Source organism: Stegostoma tigrinum, chromosome 29 (assembly GCF_030684315.1).
Source record: "Stegostoma tigrinum isolate sSteTig4 chromosome 29, sSteTig4.hap1, whole genome shotgun sequence".
Lineage (NCBI taxonomy): Eukaryota > Metazoa > Chordata > Chondrichthyes > Orectolobiformes > Stegostomatidae > Stegostoma > Stegostoma tigrinum.
Window position 1 is genome coordinate 1,737,967 of NC_081382.1, and position 21,815 is coordinate 1,759,781.

Sequence of the window (21,815 nt, forward strand, 5' to 3'; positions counted from 1 at the left end):
AGTCTTGAAGGGACTCCCACTGCTATGCATCTGGATTTTATTAACCAGGTACAGAGCATGAGGGACATACACCTGAACAGAAAACATTCAGGTCACTTACAGCAATGAGCATTAATGCCATAACTTTGAAATCATCAATTCTGAAATTGCAACAGTCTACTGTAATGAGCACAGAGTTTATAAATGGTGTATTTGTATTTCAGATATGATGTTTAGCTTTCTTCACCTTCTGGGGGTGCAGATGAGCATGGGGTATCTCTTCCAACCTGCCGGTGATCGAGTTGTATGTGAGTTTATGATGTTGATTTTCTCTCTTGTTTAACACTCCTCAGCGTCGGCAATGTCTGGCCAAGACCCCTCAGCCTGCTACCTGGCTTTGTCTGGTGAAGAACCAGCCCCCTCCATGCCCCAGGGTCTGCCTGGCAATGAGTTAAAAGTGCAACTGAAAATCTTGTCCCAATATTTGATAGAACTGCCTGCAACCTGTGGATGTCAAAGTTCTTTGTTTTGTTAACCAGACATGTCCTTGTGCTCAACAAAACCACTTTGCAAAGCAAACAGCTACTCTGTCCAAGACTACAAGGGCAGGCATTAACCTTTCTGTTTTGTTTATGTTGGTTAACGATTCATAGAAAGATAAAGAGTCGCAGGAAAGATTTCAACATCAAAAACTAAATTCTGAATTTGTTTTGGGAGCAATATCAATTATTTTCTTGCTCATCTTGAAATGAATTTGAGCCATACACTCTGTTGCTGCTCTGTGGCACATTCTCTGATCACAGGCAGGCACTGTCTGGGGATCTGTAACTATATCTAGTGGCCCTGGGTTAGGGAGATGAAAATAAGGGAGCCCAGGATCCCACTCCTGATAAGCAACCAGTCACATCTGATGAAAAGTCCGTGGGCAGATACTGGGTAATGATTTTTTCAGGCCCAATCTGAAATAGCATTGTCACAATCCACTGACTGGTCATTCCCTTTTAGCAAGTGGTCATAGGTCAAGACAATGAGGTAGGCATGACAATAGCACTCTCACCCCATGAAAACATTTTTAAAATGTCTTCGGCTTTTTTTTAGATTAGATTAGATTCCTCACAGTGTGGAAACAGGCTCTTCGGCCCAACAAGTCCACACTGTTCCTTGAAGCATCGCACCCAGACCCACCCCCCTATAACCCACACACCCCTGAACACTACGGGCAATTTAGCATGGCCAATCCACCTAACCTGCACATTTTGGACTGTGGGAGGGAACCAGAGAACCCGGAGGAAACCCATGCAGACACAGGGAGAATGTGCAAACTCCACACAGACAGTCGCCCGAGGCGGGAATCGTACCCGGGCCCCTGGTGCTGTGAGGCTGCAGTGCTAACCACTGAGCCACCGTGCCACCCCTAGTGTGTTAGGTGGCAGGCTGTGTGTGTGCACTTTGTTAGTGTGAGATATTGCTGAATAAATCTGATGGAATTTTTCAATGAGGTGACCAAGTGTTTGGATGAGGACAGGGAAGTTGATATAGTTTATATGGATTTCAGCAAGGCCATTGACAAGGTGCCACCTGGGAAATTGATAGAGCAGGTAAAAGCTCAGGGGATCCAGAGTAAATTAGCAAGATCGAACCAAAAATAACTTAGTGGCAAGAGACAGAATATGGAGATGGAAGGCTGTTTGTGTGACTGGAGCCTGGTGTGGAGTGGGGTACCACAGAGGGTAGTGCCGGGTCCCTTATTGTTTGTGATATTCATAAATGTAGCTGAGAATATGGGATTGATGGGTTAGTAAGTTTGCGAACGACACAAAGCTTGGTTGGGTTTTTGACAGTGAGGGACAAAGTCTTAGGCTACAAGATCTGTTCAGATGGATAGATCAGTGGCAGATGGAATTCAATCCTGATAAGTGTGAAGTTACAAGTAGACAGGAACAGGAAGGAGGCATTTGGTACGCTTGCCCTTATTGGTCAGTGCATTGAGTATGGGAGTTGGGATATCATGTTGCGTCTGTGCAGGACAATGGTAACTCCAAAAGGTTCCACACTTTCGGAATACTGAGGTCAGTTCTGATCTCCGTCCGATGGGAAGGGTGTGGTGAAACTTGAAAGTGTTCAGAAAAGATTTACAAGGATGTTGCCAGGGTTGAATGGTTTGAGCTACAGGGAGAGGCTGAATGGGCTGGGGCTATTTTCCCTGGAGCGTCAGGGGCTGAGGGGTGAGCTCATAGAAATTCATAAAATCATGAGGAGCATGGATAGGGTAAATAGTCAAGGTCTTTCCCACAGGGTAATGGAGTCCAAAACTAGAGACCATTGGTTTAATGCGACAAGGGAAAGATTTAAAAGGGACATAATTGGTAAGCTTTTCACCCAGAGGGTGGTGCGAGGATGGAATGAGCTACCAATGGAACAGGTGGAGGCTAATACAATCATGGCGTTTAAAAGGCATCTGGATGGAAATATGAATAGGAATGGCTCGGAGGGATATGTGGCTAAATTCTGGCAAATGGGGCAAGATTAATTTGGAAATTAGGTCGACATGGACAAGTTGGACTGAGGGGTCTGTTTCCATGCTGTACAGCTCGAAGAACTTGCGGCTCTAAATGTGAAGTGATGCACTTTGGAAGAAGGAACAAGACACAGGACCTGTGTAGCGGCCCCTCATGGTGACCACCCAACCCAGTTTGGTAGTCTTCTGGTGGTCTCTCAGCCCGGCATGGCCTCAGCATGGGCTCTCAGTCTCAAGATGATTCCAAAGCGAACTCCCAGCCTCATGAACCCTGAGGTGAAACCTGGTGCAGTCAGAAGCCATGGCCCAGTGGAGACTGGAGGCTAGGTGGCTGCGTGGTTTGGCTTGGAAAATCATCATTGTGAATTTTTATTTCTGCAATCTGAACTTTTTATTTCCCTAGTTTTCTAAGATCTTCTAACTGAAGAGGTTGTATCTAAGTACTTTTGTATCTAACTTGCCCTGTAAGTGGCGACATGTAAACTCTTCACTGTATTCATTTGCGTGCATGTAACATTAAAGCTAATTCTATTCTATTCAATGAATGGAAGGATATTCTAGTAGGAACGTTGAGATGAACAGAGGGAACTGGGCTGTTTGGTCTACAGATCCTGGGGTTGGCAGGACAGTTTATTATAGCAATTAGGATGTTGTACAGGACACTTGCCTTCATCAGTTGTGCCATAGATTATAAGAGCAGGGAGGTCTTGTTGGAGCTGTATGGAACTTTGGTAGGGCTGGAGCTGGAGTACTGTGTGCAGTTCTGGTCACCACACTATAGGAAGGATGTGATTGTGCTGAAGGGGGTACAGAAGAGATTCATCAGGATGTTGCCTGGGATGGAGCATTTCTGTGATGAAGAGGCTGGATGAGCTCCGGTTGTTTTCTTTTGAGCAAGGAACGTTGGGTGGGGTTGGTGGGGCATGGAGGGATGTTGGCGGGGGGGATGCGACCTGATAGAGGTGTATAAGATTACAAAAGGCACAGACAGGATGAATAGAAAGCAGTTGTTCCCCTTATTTGAAGGATCATTAAAAAGGGAGCATAATTTTAAAGTGAAATGCAGGAGGTTTAGAAGAGATTTGAGGAATATCTATTTCCCCTCCCAAGGGTGGTGGGAGTATGGAAAGCCTGGCCTGGGAGAGCAAAACCTCACAACATTTAAAAAGTAAGTGAGTAATAAATTAAACCAAATTAAATCAGAACAAATCAGAAGTACTTGGATGAGCACTTGAAGTGTCATAACATTCAAAGCAATAAGCCTAGTGTGGGGAAGTGTAGGTAGTAACATATTTCTGGTGGTACAGACTTGATGGGCCAAAGGGCCTTTTCTGAAATGTGTGCATCTATGATGATTGGCTGATGAATGAAAACCCAAGTGAGTAAGTGAGAGAGAGGATGCCCCCTCCGTCTGGATCGACTCTCCCACTGAAACCCTGCTCTTCGGTTTTAGAGACCAAACACCCATTGACTGATTGCCCCAAATGACCTGTTTCAGTGTTAGGAACAAGAAAAGGCCATTCTACCCCTCAAACATTCAATTAGATCATGGTTTACCTATAGTTTAATATTATCTACTTGCACATTTCTCTATCTCTTGTGTAACAAAAATTTACCAGTCTCACTTTTGATCTTTTCAGTTGATCTGCAGCCTCACCAGGATTTTTGGGGGGAAAGAGGGTTCCAAGATTCCTGTCTCTTTTGTGTGATAAAGTACTTCCTGGCATCAGCCCTGAGCAGAACTTTAAGCCACGCTCCCTCTTTGCTGGACAATGCCACCAGAGAAATAGCTTATCTCTCTCGACGCTATCAAATCTTTAATTACCATCATAACTTCAGTTTGATCACATCTCAATCTTCTAAACTTGAAGGAATATAAGATTAGTCTACATCACCCAGGCTAATCATTTAATCTTTTCATCCCAATGTCATTCTAGTGAATAGACCTTCCACCCTGCCGTAGGTGGTCGGTGTAAGACTGTACACTGCCTCTCCAGCTGCACGTTGGAGCAGAGCTCTGTACAACTCGAGCACAACTTTCAGCTTTTGTATTCCAGCCCGATGGAGATGAAGCCTAACTTCCATTCACCTTTCTCACTCTGGTTTGTACCTGCTCACTTGTTTTTAGTGATTTCCGCACTCAGACTCATAAATCTCTGCTCGCCCACAGCTCTGAGCTTCTCCCCCACTGATAAAATTCCCTTCCTTGCCACCAAAATGGATGAGCTCCCACTTTCTCACACTGAACTCTGTCTCCACAGTCAGAGCCACTCACTCAATCCATCACCGTCCCTTTGCAACCTTCTAGTCGCAGTGACATTAATTACAGTGAAACCTAACCATGTTGTCAGCAAACTGATACCTGCCAGTCCACGCTGACGGTCATCAAGAATGGATTCCTGCCTTATTACAGCAGTGAATGATTAGTTACAGTTTAAAAGCCACACAACAAGGTGTTTTATAGAAGTAGAATTCATAGAACAGAGAACAATACAGCACAGAACAGGCCCTTCGGCCCTCGATGTTGCGCTGACCTGTGAACTAATCTAAGCCCCTCCCCCTACACTATCCCATCATTATCCATTTGCTTATCCAAGGACTGTTTAAATGCCCCTAATGTGGCTGCGTTAACTACATTGGCAGGCAGGGCGTTCCGCGCCCTTACCACTCTCCGAGTAAAGAACCTGCCTCTGACATCTGCCTTAAATCTATCACCCCTCAATTTGTAGCTATGCCCTCTTTTACAAGCTGAAGTCATCATCCTCGGAAAAAGACTCTCACTATCCACCCCGTCTAACCCTCAGTGTATTCCCAGCCTGAAACTGCTGGCCTGGTCCATACAGCATGTGCGACAGTCTGAGCACAGCCATTTTCCCATGAGACTGACCAACAGGTACACAGTGTTGCCCAAATTCACCATTCACTCTCACATGTCAGGAGAGGTGACCTGGCAGAGACACACTGTGTGGCATTCTGCCCTCGAAGAGATGGAAGTTTTTGGAGTGCAGCAGGTACACAAGCTAGGCACAAATAAAGCCAAACAGCTCTGTGGATTATGGTAAATATTGACCATGACCTTTGTTATTTACAGATTCCTTCCCCTATCTCAGTGGGGCCTGTATGCTGTCAATGCTGTATCATTTCTTCGAACCTACTGTGAGCCAAGCACATGACCTCCTCCTGCACACGATTCATCGATAGGACCTCAGCAAGGACTCAGGCAGAGACAGTGGGTGATTAAGGTGATTTTATTACTAGCTGGCTGTGTAACTGCAGTCTACAATGTGTGTGTGATCAAAGGCGTGGAGCAGATTGGTAATGCGACTATTCGTTCCCTGCATATCTACTTTAGCAGAAACTCGGCTGTTCAGTCCTGCAGAGAGATTCAAAATTGTAATTAGCTCAATGTCTCCATTACATGCCCAGCCTCAAACCTCCAATTCCCTAGGCTCTGCTCAGTAATCCTTGATTCCTTTGTCCCCATCACCCCTCAAAATAAAATCTGTTGATCTCAATCTTGAAACCTCCGATTGATCCCCAGAACACTCATCTTTTGGAGGAAGGGGTTTAGATTTTCAGAAACTTTCAAATGTAATCATTAAACGGTTACTCGCTCTCCACAGTATTATTTAAACACCTTGAGTGGTAAGAACAGCATGACAAAAGTCAGACTGTTATGAGTACCAGCATATTTAAGCTAGTTAAAACTATGTTATTCACCAAAGCAGATCTGAAATTGGTCCACTTCAGGCTACCATACCAAGCTGCGTACTGTAATGCTTCCTGCTCTAATGCCATGATTGACCCCGATGACGGTCAGTTATCAAACACCTGCCTGTGTCCAATACTAGACACTCAGACAGTCAGGGCAGTGTTGGCTTGGTCCAATGTGTCACTACTGGGGCCTTGATCCAAATTATCACCAGCAATCCCATCGAACTTTCCCAGGGCAAGATCAATGAACAGTCAATAACCCCAAACCTTGTCAAAAACAGAGGTAGTGCTCAAAGACTAACCTCAACAGGGACCGGTTTGCACTCATCTGAAAAGAGATCAATAAGAAGCAAAGGTTAATTTTCATGTCTCAGTTATTTAAACTGCTGCTGAATCTCAAACTTCATCTGCATCTACACCAGTGCAAGATGTAGAGGTGCCAGTGTTGGACTGGTGTGGACAAGGTCAGAAATCACATGACACCAAGTCATAGTCCAACTGGCTTATTTGAAAACAAGAGCTTTCTTCAGGTTAGACTAACACCTGATGAAATAGTAAGAATCTGAAAGCTTGTATTTTCAAATAAACCTGTTGGAAGACAACCCGGTGTTTGTTTGATTTCTGACCTTGTATACCAGAGCAGCCATCACTTTTGCCCCAGTTAATATTTTCCTGCCTCTCTGAGTCAAACCCCACACCAAAGACTTCAATCCCTGACCCAGGATTGCCAGGAAGGAGCCCTGTTCCAACTGTTGTGTTCCCAAGGATTAATTGTCCGAATTGTGATCAAGGAGCAAGGCAAATTGTGAAATTCCAATCAATCCTTTCTATCATATCTAAACATTTGTCTCAAATGTTTAAAAAGTGCAATAAAACCAAAAATAAATTTTTGTATAATTGGTCACAGAATTGTGGAAGGTAAGATTTTTTCAACAAGATGAGTCATTACGATGTGGCAGAAAATTCAGGATTGATTTTCATAAGGAAATTTGACAAAATTTGTTAAAAAAGATGAGTTTACTGGGCTGAGAGAAAGGGAGTGGGACTAATTGAATTGCTTTCCTGTCGAGCCAGAACAGGCAAAGTGGATGGAATGGGACTCATCTACTCTCATGAGATACTAAAAGTCAATATTGAACTCAAATAATACAGGGGTAAATGTATTCCTGCCTCCACCCATTCCCATTCTCTTGACTGTGTGAGAGTGTGACTCCCAGCATCTATTGACTACAGATGGTCAGAAGTGTTCATTGTTTTTCTTTTATACGTGATAATAGTTACCTTGTTTAGCAAAAGTTACAATGTTCTGTTCCTCCAGTCCATGTGCCAGACTGTACTGTCTGAACTTCTCCAAGAGCTCCGGTCTCAATTCTTGATCTCTACCTGAAACAGTGAAGAACATCAAGAACATCCCTTAATGTTCTGACAATGTAATCAATGTGAAACTTTGTAAGTGCAATGTGCAAGCTAATCACTTATTGTTACTCCAGCAATAATCGGTATCCCCGAAATTGATACTGCAGCTGTAGTCTGAATCTGTTAGCAAACAATACCCAGTGCTGATGGAATGTGAATGCAGAAGAATCATCTATCGAACCTATATCAGATAAATAGTCAAAACCATTGCCAATGTAGCTTGTACAAAATCTAACACTGCTTAATGAAAACAAACACAATGGCAAACATTGTAGAATCCCTATAACATGGAAAGTCTGTATTGGCCCACCAAACAGCATCCCAACCTATCTCAGTAACCCTGCATTTCCTGTGACTAACACACCTAGCCTGCACATCCCTGAACATTATGGGGCAATTTGGCATGGTCAATCCACTCAACCTGTACATCTTTGGACTGTGGGAGGAAACCCACAGAGACACTTGGAAAATGTGCAAACTCCTCACAGACAGTCGCTCGAGGGTGGAATTGCTGTGAGGCAGCAATGCTAACCACTGAGCCACTGTGCTGCCCTACTGTTTCATGGTTAAAGTATGGTGGCAAGCATCTTGGGTACCATCATATGCACATCATCACGTGCCTTGTAGCTCATGATCTATGAAGGTAAGATGTTGCATGAATGGGTCAGTGAATCACACGTGGAATGAAAGCTTGAGGGTCTCACCACTGGCAGGACCCTCCAGGGTCAAAGGTCATATTTAAAGACCTGCTGGACAGTTATTCGCTTGCTATTAGCCAAGAGTTGCCAAGAGCCGGTGGTAGCTCAGAAAGGTCTGTGAAGATGTCAAGGCTGGCTCCTGTGTTTACTTACGCTGACTTGCAGATACTGCTGAATGGAGCTACCTGCAAGGGATGTATCCTGACACAAGCAGATCAGTCCTTCATCCCCACCCAGCCTGGGAGCAGATCACAGGCCAGGTCAGTGCTAATGGCCCCTACCAAGACGATAGTGTGGAGCTGGATGAACACAGCAGGCCAAGCAGCATCTTAGGAACAGGAAAGCTGACGTTTCAGGCCTAGACCCTTCTTCAGAAAGCTAGGGCCTAGACCCGAAACGTCAGCTTTTGTGCTCCTGAGATGCTGCGTGGCCAGCTGTGTTCATCCAGCTCCTCACCTTGTTATCTCGGATTCTCCAGCATCTGCAGTTCCCATTATCTCTCCCTGGATGATAGTGAGCAGTGCTGCAACTGAATGACCAATCTCCTAACCTCTCCATAGGACAAGCGGCCTAACATTCTCTTTACCACCTCACACGCACAGGGGCATGTCTCTATCAGCTCTACCATTGCACTCGGCATTTCACAAAGTGCAATAGCCTGCAAACCTCAGCATGGTATCTGCTCAAGGCCTGGCGTCCATCCCATCCTCTCAAATTGTAACCCTTTCTGCCCAATCCACTTCTGACTTAATTCAGTGGGCACACTCATCATCTGGCATGTTATAAACGCCCCACAAAGTGTTCCTGAACTCATTCTCATCTCACCCAATCATTCTCCTTCTCTTCCTGCTGGAGCTGTGGGCACATTAATGCCTGAATCAAGGGCCAGAACTGGTGTATTGTGAGAAGTGGGTGCTAGACACAAAGCTCCTCACTCCTTTGAAATAAAGGGCAGTTCAGCTGTCCAGATATGACCAGGACCATTGCTACGAGGATGAGGAGATGGAAACGGGACCAGGAAGCCAGCCAACAACATGACAATTCTAGATGTGTGTCAACACTAATGTCAGCTGCTCTCCATCTTCGCCACCAATTCCTCACCAGCAGCAGGCCTGGGAAATGCCCAGCTCGAGTGCACAGCCTGAACACCTTGTACCTGAGACCACCACTGAAAAGGCAGGCTGTGACACCTCAGAGGATTTACCAAGATTCATTGCGCTGTCTACTAAATCTGACACTGCCTTTGATCTAAAATTCAGTCTAAACTGGACTCAGGGGCACAGCCTGGTGGGCATATAAGATCGTAAGACCATTAGAAATGGGAACAGTGGTAGGCCATTCAGCCCTTCAAGCCTGCTCTGATATTCAATAGGATCATGGCTGATGCAACATTCCTCGTGTTCACTTTCCTGCCCTTTCCCCATAAGCCTTGATTCCCCGACTAATGAATCTATCTCAGTCTTAAAAATACACAGGGACTCTGCCCTGACAGCTCTTTGTGACAAGGCATTCCAAAGGCATACGACTATCTCAGTGAAGAAATTCATCCTCATCTCAGTCTTAAAATGGCACTACTTTATTCCGAGGCCATGCCCTCTTGTCCCAAACTGTCCCGTGAGGAGAACATCCTCTCAGCATTTATTGTGTCAAGCCCTTTAAGAATCCTTTATGTTTCAAAGAGATCACCTCTCATTCTTCTAAACTCCAGTGGGTAGAGCTCCAACCTTTTTAGCAGCTTCTCCTAAGACAACCCTTCCATTCTAGGGATGAACTGTGTGAACATTCTCTGAACTGGCTCCAATGAAATTATACATTTCCTTAAATAAGGGGACAAAACCTGCTCACAGTACTCTAAATGTGGCCTCACCAACACCTTGTACAGTTAGAGTAAGGCTTTCCTACTATTGTACTCCAACTCCCTTAAAATAAGGGCTAACATTCCATTAAGACTTGTTGACCCCCTGTTGCACTTGTCTTCCATACCTGTATGCTCCCAAGTACCTTTGTGTTCCAGCTTTCTGCAGTTGGTCTCCATTTTAAAATATTCTGTTCTTTTGTTCTCCCTTCCAAAATAAACAACTTCACATTTTCTCATGTTATATTGCATTTACCAACATTCTGCCTTTTTCTCACGATTTACCTTTCCGCCTGTTTTCATGTCACATGCAGAATTAGGTACAGTAAATTTGTTTCTTTCCTCCGAATCATTAATATATATTATAAACAATTGCAGTCCCAGCATTGATCTCTGTGGAATCTCACTGGCCGTAAGTAAGCAACCTGAAAAAGAATGCCTTATCCCTTTTCTGAAGAAGGGTCCAGACCCAAAATGTTAACTTTCCTGTTCCTCTGATCCTCTTGACCTGCTGTGTTCACCCAGCTCCAGACTTATCCCTTATCCCACTTACTGTTTCCTGCCCATTAGCCAATTCTTTATCCATGCCAATGTACTACCACCAACGTTTTGTGAAGAACCTTGTCAAACACCTCTTGGAAGTCTAAATCCAACTTTTGGACAGTTTCTATCTTCTTCTCAGCAATTACAACAAATAATGTAATTTCCCACATGACCACATATAGCATTCACTCATTGGTGAGGATAAATAAGAGGGTTTGCATTGAATGGACAGTGCATAAGTTCCTTGGACTGGCCATTGGACTCCCTTATGGAGTTCCGTTTTACTTTAATGCGAAAGATTTCATAATCAAGGCCTCTTACCATACAGTTTTACCAGTGTTGTGACTTCTGGTCCTTTTGTGATGGTATTGTGTATCAAAGCATATTCATCATAGTTGGTTTCTGTCACATATACATCATTGTCACTGTTCCAACCTGAACAGAATACAGTGAAATGCCATATTATGTTATTATATCATATAATATTTATCACACCTCTGGACACAACAATATATGACATAAGACAGAGTGACACTTTGACAGAGAGTTTAGATAGGGGAGTGTAATAGAGAGAGGGGGATTAGATAGAGTCATTCATTTATGTAATAAGAATAAGAGCTGATTTATTTAAAGGAATACTGACTCTTATTTATTGTATGGGAATTATTTAATTGAAGAGTTAATCCAATTATTTAACAGAAATACTAATTCATTTACTCGGCTAAAGTTAAAATGTAATTATCCAAAAGGAATACACATCCATTAATCAATCCAGTTTTTTTTAAAAGAAGGTTATTGATCTGGATGTTATTTGAAGTGCTGATTTAATTTCTTATGACACCACTAATCCACTAAACCATTAATCATTCAGGCCTGCTGACAAAAGACAAAGTTGGCAAACGTTGTCATCTTGCGCATGTTAGGACCTTTCACAGGAGTACAATTCCATAGAAAAACGAGTGAAGACTGATGAATTGAAATACATTTATTTCAATGCAAGAAATCTGACAGGTAAGGCAGATGAACTGAGGGCATGGATGGGAACATGGGACTGGGTTATAACAGCTATTACAAAAACATGGCTGCAGAAGTGACAGAAATGGCAGCTTAATTTTCCAGGATATAGATGCTGTTGGAAGGATAAAAGGGCAGGCAAGAAAGAAAAAGAACTGGCGTTTTTGATTAGGGAAACATCACGACAGTAATTAGAGAGAAATTAGTGAGGGATTGTCCAATGAATCTATCTGGTGTATCTGTGAAATGTAAAGAGTATGATCTCTTTGATGGGTGGCACGGTGGCTCACTGGCTAGCACTGCAGCCTCACAGGGCCAGGGACCCGGGTTCGATTCCTGCCTCAGGCGACTGTCTGTGCGGAGTTTGCACATTCTCCCTGTGTCTGCGTGGGTTTCCTCCGAGTGCTCCGGTTTCCTCCCACAGTCTAAAGATGTGCAGGCTAGGTGGATTGGCCATGCTAAATTGCCTGTAGTGTTCAGGGGTGTGTAGGTTATCGGGGGATGGGTCTGGGTGGGGTGTTCTAAGAGGCGGTGTGGACTTGTTGGGCCGAAGAGCCTGTTTCCACACTGTAGGGAATCTAGTCTAATCTAATCTAAACGCCCCCCAATAGTCAGGAAGGAATTGAGGACCAAATCTATAGTGAAATCACAGACAGATGTAAGAATAATAGGGCTGTAATAGCAGAGGACTTTAACTTGCCATTCACAGTCTGGGACTGCCATTGTGTTAAGGGCTTGGATGGGGACAAATTTGTTAAATGTGTTCAAGAAAACTTTCTCAATTAATATGTGGATGACTCTTCTAGAGAAGGGGTGAAACTTGACCTCCTCTTGGGAAATAAGGCTGGGCATGTTCCTGTGACTGAAAAGGGCAAGGCTGGCAGGACCATGGAACACTGGACGACTAAAGATATTGAGGGCCTGGTCAAGAGAAAAGGAAGATGCCTGCAGCTAAACAGAAGCACGAGAGGAGTACACATTGAAGTGGGTACTGACGGTCACTGTGGAAGAAGAATTGCCCTTCCCGTCCTGTCATCCTGTAAGGGAAGATTATCTGCAAACACCTCCCCCGCCTACAGGAATGAAAAAAAACACAATTAATACAGTGTGAAGATTCCTGAGATTCCAAGAGGCATACCAAATCCAAGAGCTCAAAATAAGTTCCATCAATATAACATGTGGCAATCAGGCTACAGCCAGTAGGCTACGTGTGCAGTACAGTCAGGTGGGTTTGTCTCAATCACTACATAGGGAGCAGGAGAATGGATTAGACTGGGTGGGATATTGAAGGATGTGGGGAGTGAGGGGGAGAGAGGGATTAGACTGGGTGGGATATTGAAGGATGTGGGGAATGGGGGGAGAGAGGGAATAGACTGGGTGGGATATTGAAGGATGTGGGGAATGGGGGGAGAGAGGGATTAGACTGGGTGGGATATTGAAGGATGTGGGGAGTGAGGGGGAGAGAGAGATTAGACTGGGTGGGATATTGAAGGATGTGGGGAATGGGGGGAGAGATGGAATAGACTGGGTGGGATATTGAAGGATGTGGGGAATGGGGGGAGAGAGGGATTAGACTGGGTGGGATATTGAAGGATGTGGGGAATGGGGGGAGAGAGGGATTAGACTGGGTGGGATATTGAAGGATGTGGGGAATGGGGGGAGAGAGGGATTAGACTGGGTGGGATATTGAAGGATGTGGGGAATGGGGGGACAGAGGGATTAGACTGGGTGGGATATTGAAGGATGTGGGGAATGTGGGACAGAGGGACTAGACTGGGTGGGATATTGAAGGATGTGGGGTATGGGGGGAGAGAGGGATTAGACTGGGTGGGATATTGAAGGATGTGAGCAATGAGGGGGAGAGAGGGATTCAACTGGTTGGGATATTGAAGTATGTGGGGAATGAGGGGGAGAGAGGGATTAGACTGAGTGGGATATTGAAGGATGTGGGGAGTGAGGGAGACGGTGGGATTACACTAGGTGAGATAGAACATAGAACATAGAACATAGAACAGTACAGCACAGAACAGGCCCTTCAGCCCACAATGTTGTGCCGACCATTGATCCTCATGGATGCACCCTCAAATTTCTGTGACCATATGCATGTCCAGCAGTCTCTTAAATGACCCCAATGACCTTGCTTCCACAACTGCTGCTGGCAACGCATTCCATGCTCTCACAACTCTCTGCGTAAAGAACCTGCCTCTGACATCCCCTCTATACTTTCCACCAACCAGCTTAAAACTATGACCCCTCGTGCTAGCCATTTCTGCCCTGGGAAATAGTCTCTGGCTATCGACTCTATCTATGCCTCTCATTATCTTGTATACCTCAATTAGGTCCCCTCTCCTCCTCCTTTTCTCCAATGAAAAGAGACCGAGCTCAGTCAACCTCTCTTCATAAGATAAGCCCTCCAGTCCAGGCAGCATCCTGGTAAACCTCCTCTGAACCCTCTCCAAAGCATCCACATCTTTCCTATAATAGGGCGCCCAGAACTGGACGCAGTATTCCAAGTGCGGTCTAACCAAAGTTTTATAGAGCTGCAACAAGATCTCACGACTCTTAAACTCAATCCCCCTGTTAATGAAAGCCAAAACACCATATGCTTTCTTAACAAATATATTAACGGGAGGGACATGTTTCAGTGGGTGGGATTTTAAAGGATTCTAAAGGGAATCAATGCAAAATGCCATCTGCTTCTGTTGTGGGTGCATGGCTTTGTGTCATTGTGAAGCGTTTTGTTTCAGGTGCAAAAGGACAAATGTCATCAGAACAGATAAATTTGTGGGATGTGGTTGTCAGCAGCTCTTTTGGGTAGATATTGAACAGGATTGTGACTAGCACTAAGCTTTGTGATTGTCCTTCGTTCAGCTTTCTCAAGCCCCTCGTCCAACACAGAATGCAATTATCTGCTGAGAAGGAGCTTTGACAACTCTTCTTACCAGATTGGAAGCCCTCAGTCCACTTTCAGAGTGGGGCAATGTGCTGCACTGAAGAATGTTTGGGATTCAACACTCCTGAAAGCAGCAGACACTGGGACACCAAATACATTTAAGGAGGGGATAGACAGATTTTTAATTAACAACTGGTAACAGGGAGTAGGCAAGGAGCTGAGGCTGAAATAAGATCAGCCATGGTCGTATTAAATATCAGAGCAGGGTCTAGGAGCTGAATTGCCTACTCCTGCTTAGAGTTCTTCTTTTCTCATGTTCTTAATGACTGTAGAAGTGACTCTAGTGGGGACATTGACCTCTGGCACACCTGAAGAAAACAGCAAAGATCAAAACTAGAAACAATTGAATACAAAACTTATTAGATCTACATTGGGTACTGCTATCACACTTGACCTCAGCACCTGCCATATCAGACTCTGCACCAGTGCACAGCACCCCTGTCTGACAAAAGATGATCACACATACATCTTGTTGACACTCAATCAAGTGCCACCATATTAGTCATAACCGAAATCCTTTGAGTAACACCCCAAACATCACCACTGCCCACCTCCACCCCACATCAACTGGCTGATGAAAATCCACAAGTTAGTTGAAACCATTCATGCTGCATCATACTGACCTACTCTGAGATGATCTGCTCAATTCACCCACTGCCTACCTTCCATATGCAGAAAATGCCCTGACCAAAATCCACCAAACACTCTTTGAGTCCAGGAAGGGGAGCCACAGGAAGGCACTAAAAACCTTCCTGACACAAACTCCACTAGAAAGGGCAGACATTGACCTACTGCAGAGAGAGCTCCTGGCTAAAGAGGTTCAGGATAAACCAGGGCCTTTGTGCAGTGTCCCTTCACCCCCACTGTGCCCTTGGTGCAATATCTTATGCACTCGCGAAGCGACATAAACAATGCTGCACATTACTGAGCAGTGTCCCCTGTACAGAGTTAGTGACCAACAAATCACCTTAAACTCAGCAAATAAGCAGGCTATCACTCAGCTCCAAGGATTTTCATTTGTTAATGATAAGCAAAAACCAGGGAATATTGGTAACAAGCCAAAGAACTAAAATAGATTACATCAATTCCTCAATCCCAGCTTCTCCCCATATCCCTTGATCTAACCCTCTTCTTATATCCCTCAATTCTACCCTCTCTCCACATCCCTCAATCCCACCCACACCCCATATACCTTGACCTCACCGTCTCCTTATATCGCCCAATCCTACCCTCTCTCCGTATCTTGCAATCCCACCCACTCCCTATATCTCTTGATCCCACCCACTCCCCATATCCCTTGATCTCATGCCCTCCCCATAGCCCACATTTCCATTACTTAAGGATGATGTGAAGAACTGGAAAAGTCAAAACAGTTGGAAAATCTGCCGCACATAGAAATAAAGTAATGTTCATTCTCAAATGACATAAATGACATTTATAAATTACTTTTTCTGGACTTTATTTTCCCACAATGATTGCTGGATCCTTTCCAAGTTTGAGTGGGCGCTATTTGCAGGAAGTGAACAGTGTGGGTGTAGCAATTGTAATAATTGGCTTGATTTCTCAAGTCAAATCGGATTTTATAATCTTACCTGGTTTTTGTCAAAACAGTTTCAACCTTGTCATTCTCGGCAGGCTTCATGAGAATTGTGCTCATTCTAAATTTATCCTTCCTTGTAGTGAACCATTGTGCATCAGAAGCCATCCCGATGATGTACCACTTCCCTACAAACTGAACAGAAATAGATCCTTTGGCATTAGAATGGACATGCACACAATCCATGGTGTCCTGGATTTTGGGATAAGTGAAACTCGAAGCTAGATTGTCCTCTTGTACATTTTGCTGGTTACAGAGTGAGTGTGGTGGATTTACAAGCTGTAGCATTGACATGTATAAGCACTGCAGGCTGCCCAATGTTCAGGAGCTACAAAGGGGCATTACTGAATGGTTTTGACACTCATTGGTAATTTCCTCACATGGGCTTCAAAGTGCGGGTCCAATCTATAACTACCTCCCCATCAATTCTACCCTGTGTGCACACTGTCCTCCTTCAAGCCCTGGGTAACTCTGGCTGCATTAGTGATTGGGAACTGTATGCCGGCCCTCTACAAGTCTCTCTGAAGTACTTGCAGTTAATCTTTCATTCATCCTTTTGATAACAGAACGGCAGAAAGATCACCACAGTACAATGCAGCTCTTGCCTCAGGGAACAGGAAACAGAAAATTAATTGGGTAAATATTGCAGAAGCTGAGTTCTAAATGAAGCAAAATGTAGAATAAGATTTCTAAAAGAAACAATTTGCAAGCAACACTAGACCTGCTAGAAAACTCCTTTAAATACCTATCCACAGCAAGATTTAGTCCAGCAATCTCTATGCCCCAGTGTCAGTGATGGAGTGCAGAAACTATAGATAACCATGACTTCCAGCTTATTCCTGCTCAGGGTCGCTGATACTGTGAAAAGGCATAGAATGTGTGCTGGCCCTCACCCCTCAGTTCAAATGGCACATGCAGTATTTGTCACCCACTCAAAGATGGCAACCTGAGGCTCAAAGTTGGCGGGGGGATGGTGGTGAGAATGCAATTGGAGGTGGGGGTGAGAGCGAAGACAGGGAGATTGGAGTGGGTAGGGCAATTTGAAGTCCCATGTGGGGGAGAAGAGAGTGTTAATAAGTAGAGGAGGGGAGAAGATAATCAGAAGGTGGAAGGTTTGGGAGGGAGGGCAGGAGATACTCAGGGGGGCAACTGTAGTGTCAGAAGGGTAGCATGATGAAGAGGGTGTTAGTAGTGGGCAGTCAGAGTGAGCCCTGCATGAATTCACAGACATATAAATTGCACAGGCCACTGGTGAGGTTAATCAAACTGAGAACCTGTTGACAGGTACAGACTTAACTCACGTCCAAGTTCAACTGGTATCCTGGGCCTGGATATTCAAGGTGCCAAAACACCTGCCCCACCATGGACCTGCCAAAACCCATCGGAGATTCCAACTAGGAACCCATGCCCCCTACAATATCACTCCGTGCTCAAAACTAGGGCAATTCTACTGGAATTTTCCTCCTCCCAACTCAAACAAATTCACATTTCCCATATTCCTGCAGTTCACTGACAGGAAACAGAGGAAGGAGGCAAAATCAGTGATGACTTCTGAAAACACACCTTGAAAACTCAAACCACCCTTCACATCACAGTTGCTCCCTCAACCCCGAAGCTCCTCATTCAAGCGCTGAACCTCTTCGAAACGCACGTATAGGCTCCTTCACTGCTTGGAGCTTCAACCATCCTCAAATCACCAAACTCTTCAACCAAACCCTCACCTACAACCCGAAATCTGTCTCACTCTCAGGGGGTTCTGATGCATTATACTGTACCCCTCCTATCAGTTAACTCCTGGTGGAAATATTCTTGCGGTCACAGGGATGTTGTCAACTGGTACCTGATCGAGATTGAAGTTGCGCTGCACTTGGATTTCCCCAGACACAACAGCCGACCAGAACAGTGCCAGAGTGGCACAAAACACCAGCTTGTTCATCCTTGCAGATCCTGATGTGATTTACAGTCTCTGAGAGAAGTTTCTTGTTCGCAGTATTTATAAAGGACAGAGTACCACAGCTGTTGAATAAGTCACAGACACAACATGCTGAACTCATTTATATCCCACGACACTGGCTGCCAAACGGTTTAAAATTCACACCACAACCGGAATTAATCTCACAAAAATTTAAACACGCACAAACCAGCTGCCAATCTCACGATCATCTTGTCAAGGGACAAACCAATTATGTTTAGTCTCAGTAAACAAAGTGGGTAAATGCACTGATTCAAATCGGACAGTAGTACACATTGAATGAGGGGAGAGTGTAGTTAGACTGTTGGGGAATGACCAAATCAGTACATTGGAAATATAAAGACCAGTGTGAGTCATTTTGTGTGTGGGACTGTACCCTAGTGAGAGGCCATATGTGTGGGACTGTATCCCAGTGACAGCCAGTGTGGGTGGAACTGTACCCCAATGGGAGTCAAAGTGTGTGGCACTGTATCAGAGATAATAGGAACTGCAGATGCTGGAGAATCCAAGATAACAAAGTGTGGAGCTGGATGAGCACAGCAGGCCAAGCAGCATCTTAGGAGCAGGAAAGCTGACGTTTCGGGCCTAGACCCTTCATCAGACCCGAAACATCAGCTTTCCTGCTCCTAAGATGCTGTGTAGGACTGTACCCTAGTGAGAGTCAATGTGTGTGGGGACTGTACCCCAGTGAGAGTCAATGTGTGTGGGGACTGTACCCCAGTGAGAGTCAGTGTGTGTGGGATTGTACCCCAGTGACAGTCAGAGAGTATGGAACGGTGTCGCACTCAGATTCAGTGCGTGTGTGCAACTGTACCCAAATTAGAGTCAGTGAGTGTGGAACTGAGGACCAATGTGTGTAAAGCTGTTCCCCAGAGAGCATCAGTGTGTGTGAGATTGTACATCAATGAGAGTCAGTGTTTGGGAGACATATCACAATGATAGCCAGGGTGTGTGGGACTGTACATCAATGAGAATCACAGTGTGTGGGACTGTACCTCCAGTGAAAGTCAGAGTATATCCTAGTGAGAGTCAGTGTGTGTGGGAATGTACATCAATGCGAATCAATGTGTATGGGACTGTATACCAACAAGAGTTGATATGTGTGAAACTGTCTTCCCATGAGAGTCAACGTATGTAGACCTGTGCCGCAGTTAGGGCTAGTGTGTGTGTGTGGGATTGTACCCCAGTGGGAATCAGCCTGTATGGTACTGTACCCCGGTGAGATTCAGTGTGTGGGACTGTACACCAGTGTAAGTAAGTGTAAGGGACTGTTCACCAGTGAGAGTCAATGTGTGTGGGACTGTACACCAGTGTAAGTAAGTGTATGTGGGACTGTACCTCAATGACAGTCAGTGTGTGTGGGACTGTACCTCAGTCAGAACCAGTGCATGCCTGGGATTGTTACCCAGTAAAACTCGCTGTCTGTGGGTCTGTACCCCAGTGAGAATCAATGTGTGAGCACGATACTACATGGACACTCAGTGTGGGTGACACTACACCCCAGTGAGAATCAGTGCATGTGAGATTGTATCCCAGCGAGTGTGGAACTTTACCCTGACGAGAGTCAGTGTGTGTAGGACTGTGCCCCAGTGAGAGTCAGTGTGTGTGGGACTGTGCCCCAGTGAGAGTCAGTGTGTGTGCCACTGTATCCCAGGGAGATTCAATGTGTGTGAAACTGCAACCAGGTCAGCTTCTGTGTGTGGGTGACTGTACCGCACTGAGAATCAAAGTGTTTGTGGGAGCCATACTCGAGTAAGAGTCGATGTGTGTGGGACTGTCTCCCAGTGAGAGTCAGTTTGCGAGGAACAGTACCCCAGCCAGAGTCAGTGTGTGTGGGGCACGGTAACCCATTGGAATCATTATGTATAAGACTCTACACCAGTGAGAGTCAATTAGTGTAGGACTGTATTCAATGAGAGTCAGAGTGTAAGAGCTGTACCCCAGAGATGATCAGTATGTGTGGTACCTGAGCACAGTGACAGTCAATGTGTGTGGGATTGTACTCCAGTGACAGTAAACATGTATGGAAATGTGCCCCAGTGAGAGTCAGTGTGTGTCTGACTGTGTCCCAGGGAGGACCAATGTGTGTGGGAGCCGAACCCTGGAGAGAGTCAGTGTGTGTGGGAGACGTACCCCGTGGAGATTCAGTGTGTGTGGGAGCCGTACCCCGGGGAGAGTCAGTGTGTGTGGGAGCTGTACCCCGGGGAGAGTCAGTGTGTGTGGGAGCAATACCCCGGGGAGATTCAGTGCGTGTGGGACTGCACCCAGGTGACGGTCAGTGTGCGTGGGACTGTGTCATATTGAAAGGTAATGAATGTGGAACTGTACTCCAATCAGAGCCAGTGCATCTATGGGACTGTACCACAGTGGGAATTAGCATGTGTTGGATTGTACCACAGTGAGACTCAGCCTGTGTGGGACTGTATCCTAGTGAGATTTAATGTATGTGGAACTGTACCCCAGTCAGAATCAGTGCATGTGTGGGATTGTACCCCAGTGACATTCAGTATGCCGGTGGAACTGTATTCCAATGAGAATCAGTGTGTGTGCGACTGTACCCAAGTGAATGTCAGTGTATGTGGATCTGTACCCCAGTCAGAATCAGTATATGTGTGGGATGGGCACCCCCATGAGGGTCAGTGTGTGTAGAACTATACCCCAGTGAGAGCCAGTGCGCTTGTGGGTCTGTACTCCAGCGAGTATTAGTGTATGTGGGACTGTACCCAAGTGAGAGTCAGTTTTATTTGGGACTGTACCACAGTCAGAGCCACTGCGCCTACGGGTCTGTACCCCAGTGAGTATCAGTGTGTGTGAGACCGTATCCCAGTGAGAGTCAATGTATATGGAACTGCCCCCCCAGTGAGAGATAATGTGTGTGGAACTGTAACCCAGGGAGAGACAATGTGTCTGGAACTGTAACCCTGGGAGAGACAGTGCATGTGTGGGTTGTACCCCAGTAAGATCCAGAATATTTGGGAATGTTACCTAGTGAGAGTCAATTTGTGTGGAACTGTACTCCAGTGAGAATGTGTGTGAGAGAGTGTTCCCAAGTGACAGTCAATTTGTGTGGTACTGCACCCAAGTGCAAGTCAGTGTGTGTAGGACTGTACCCCAGCAAGAGTCAGTGTCTGTGGCACCAGTACTCCAGTGAGGGTCAGTGTGTTTTTAGACTGTACCCCAGTAAGAGCCATTGTGTGCGTGACTGTATCGCAGTTAGAGTCTTTGTATATGCAGATTATCAAACCCTGGGGATTTATCAGCCTTTAAGTCCATTAACTTCCCCAGCACCTTTTATTCTAAACTAATACCGATTTCCTTCAATTTCTCCCTCTCACTAGATCCTTGCCTCCCTAACACTTTTAGTTATTTAAAAACCAAAAGAACTGCACATGCTGTAAATCAGGAACAAAAACAGAAGTTGCTGGAAAAGCTCAGCTGGTCTGGCAGCATCTGTGAAGGAGAAAACAGAGTTAACGTTTCGGGTCCAGTGACCCTTCCTCAGAACTGATGGTGGCTGGGAAAACATCAGTTTATATGCAGAAAATAGGGAAGTGGG

At 45.2% G+C, this 21,815-nt stretch overlaps 1 protein-coding gene and 1 long non-coding RNA gene across 2 annotated transcripts; one reads left to right on the forward strand and one right to left on the reverse strand.

The window, feature by feature from the left end:
• Positions 1-201: 201 nt before the first annotated feature.
• LOC125465570 (uncharacterized) lies at positions 202-11,793 on the forward strand. The gene is made up of 3 exons (XR_007250279.1): positions 202-287; positions 5,589-5,739; positions 11,595-11,793. It is a non-coding gene; the product is annotated as an uncharacterized LOC125465570 (long non-coding RNA).
• LOC125465569 (lipocalin-like) lies at positions 5,730-18,314 on the reverse strand. The gene is made up of 7 exons (XM_048559247.2): positions 18,128-18,314; positions 16,283-16,422; positions 12,734-12,810; positions 11,045-11,158; positions 7,493-7,594; positions 6,514-6,539; positions 5,730-5,870 (listed from the first exon to the last, which is right to left on the reverse strand). The coding sequence occupies exons 1-7, from the start codon at positions 18,221-18,223 to the stop codon at positions 5,865-5,867; spliced, it is 561 nt and encodes a 186-aa protein (XP_048415204.1). The 5' UTR covers positions 18,224-18,314; the 3' UTR covers positions 5,730-5,864.
• Positions 18,315-21,815: the final 3,501 nt, after the last annotated feature.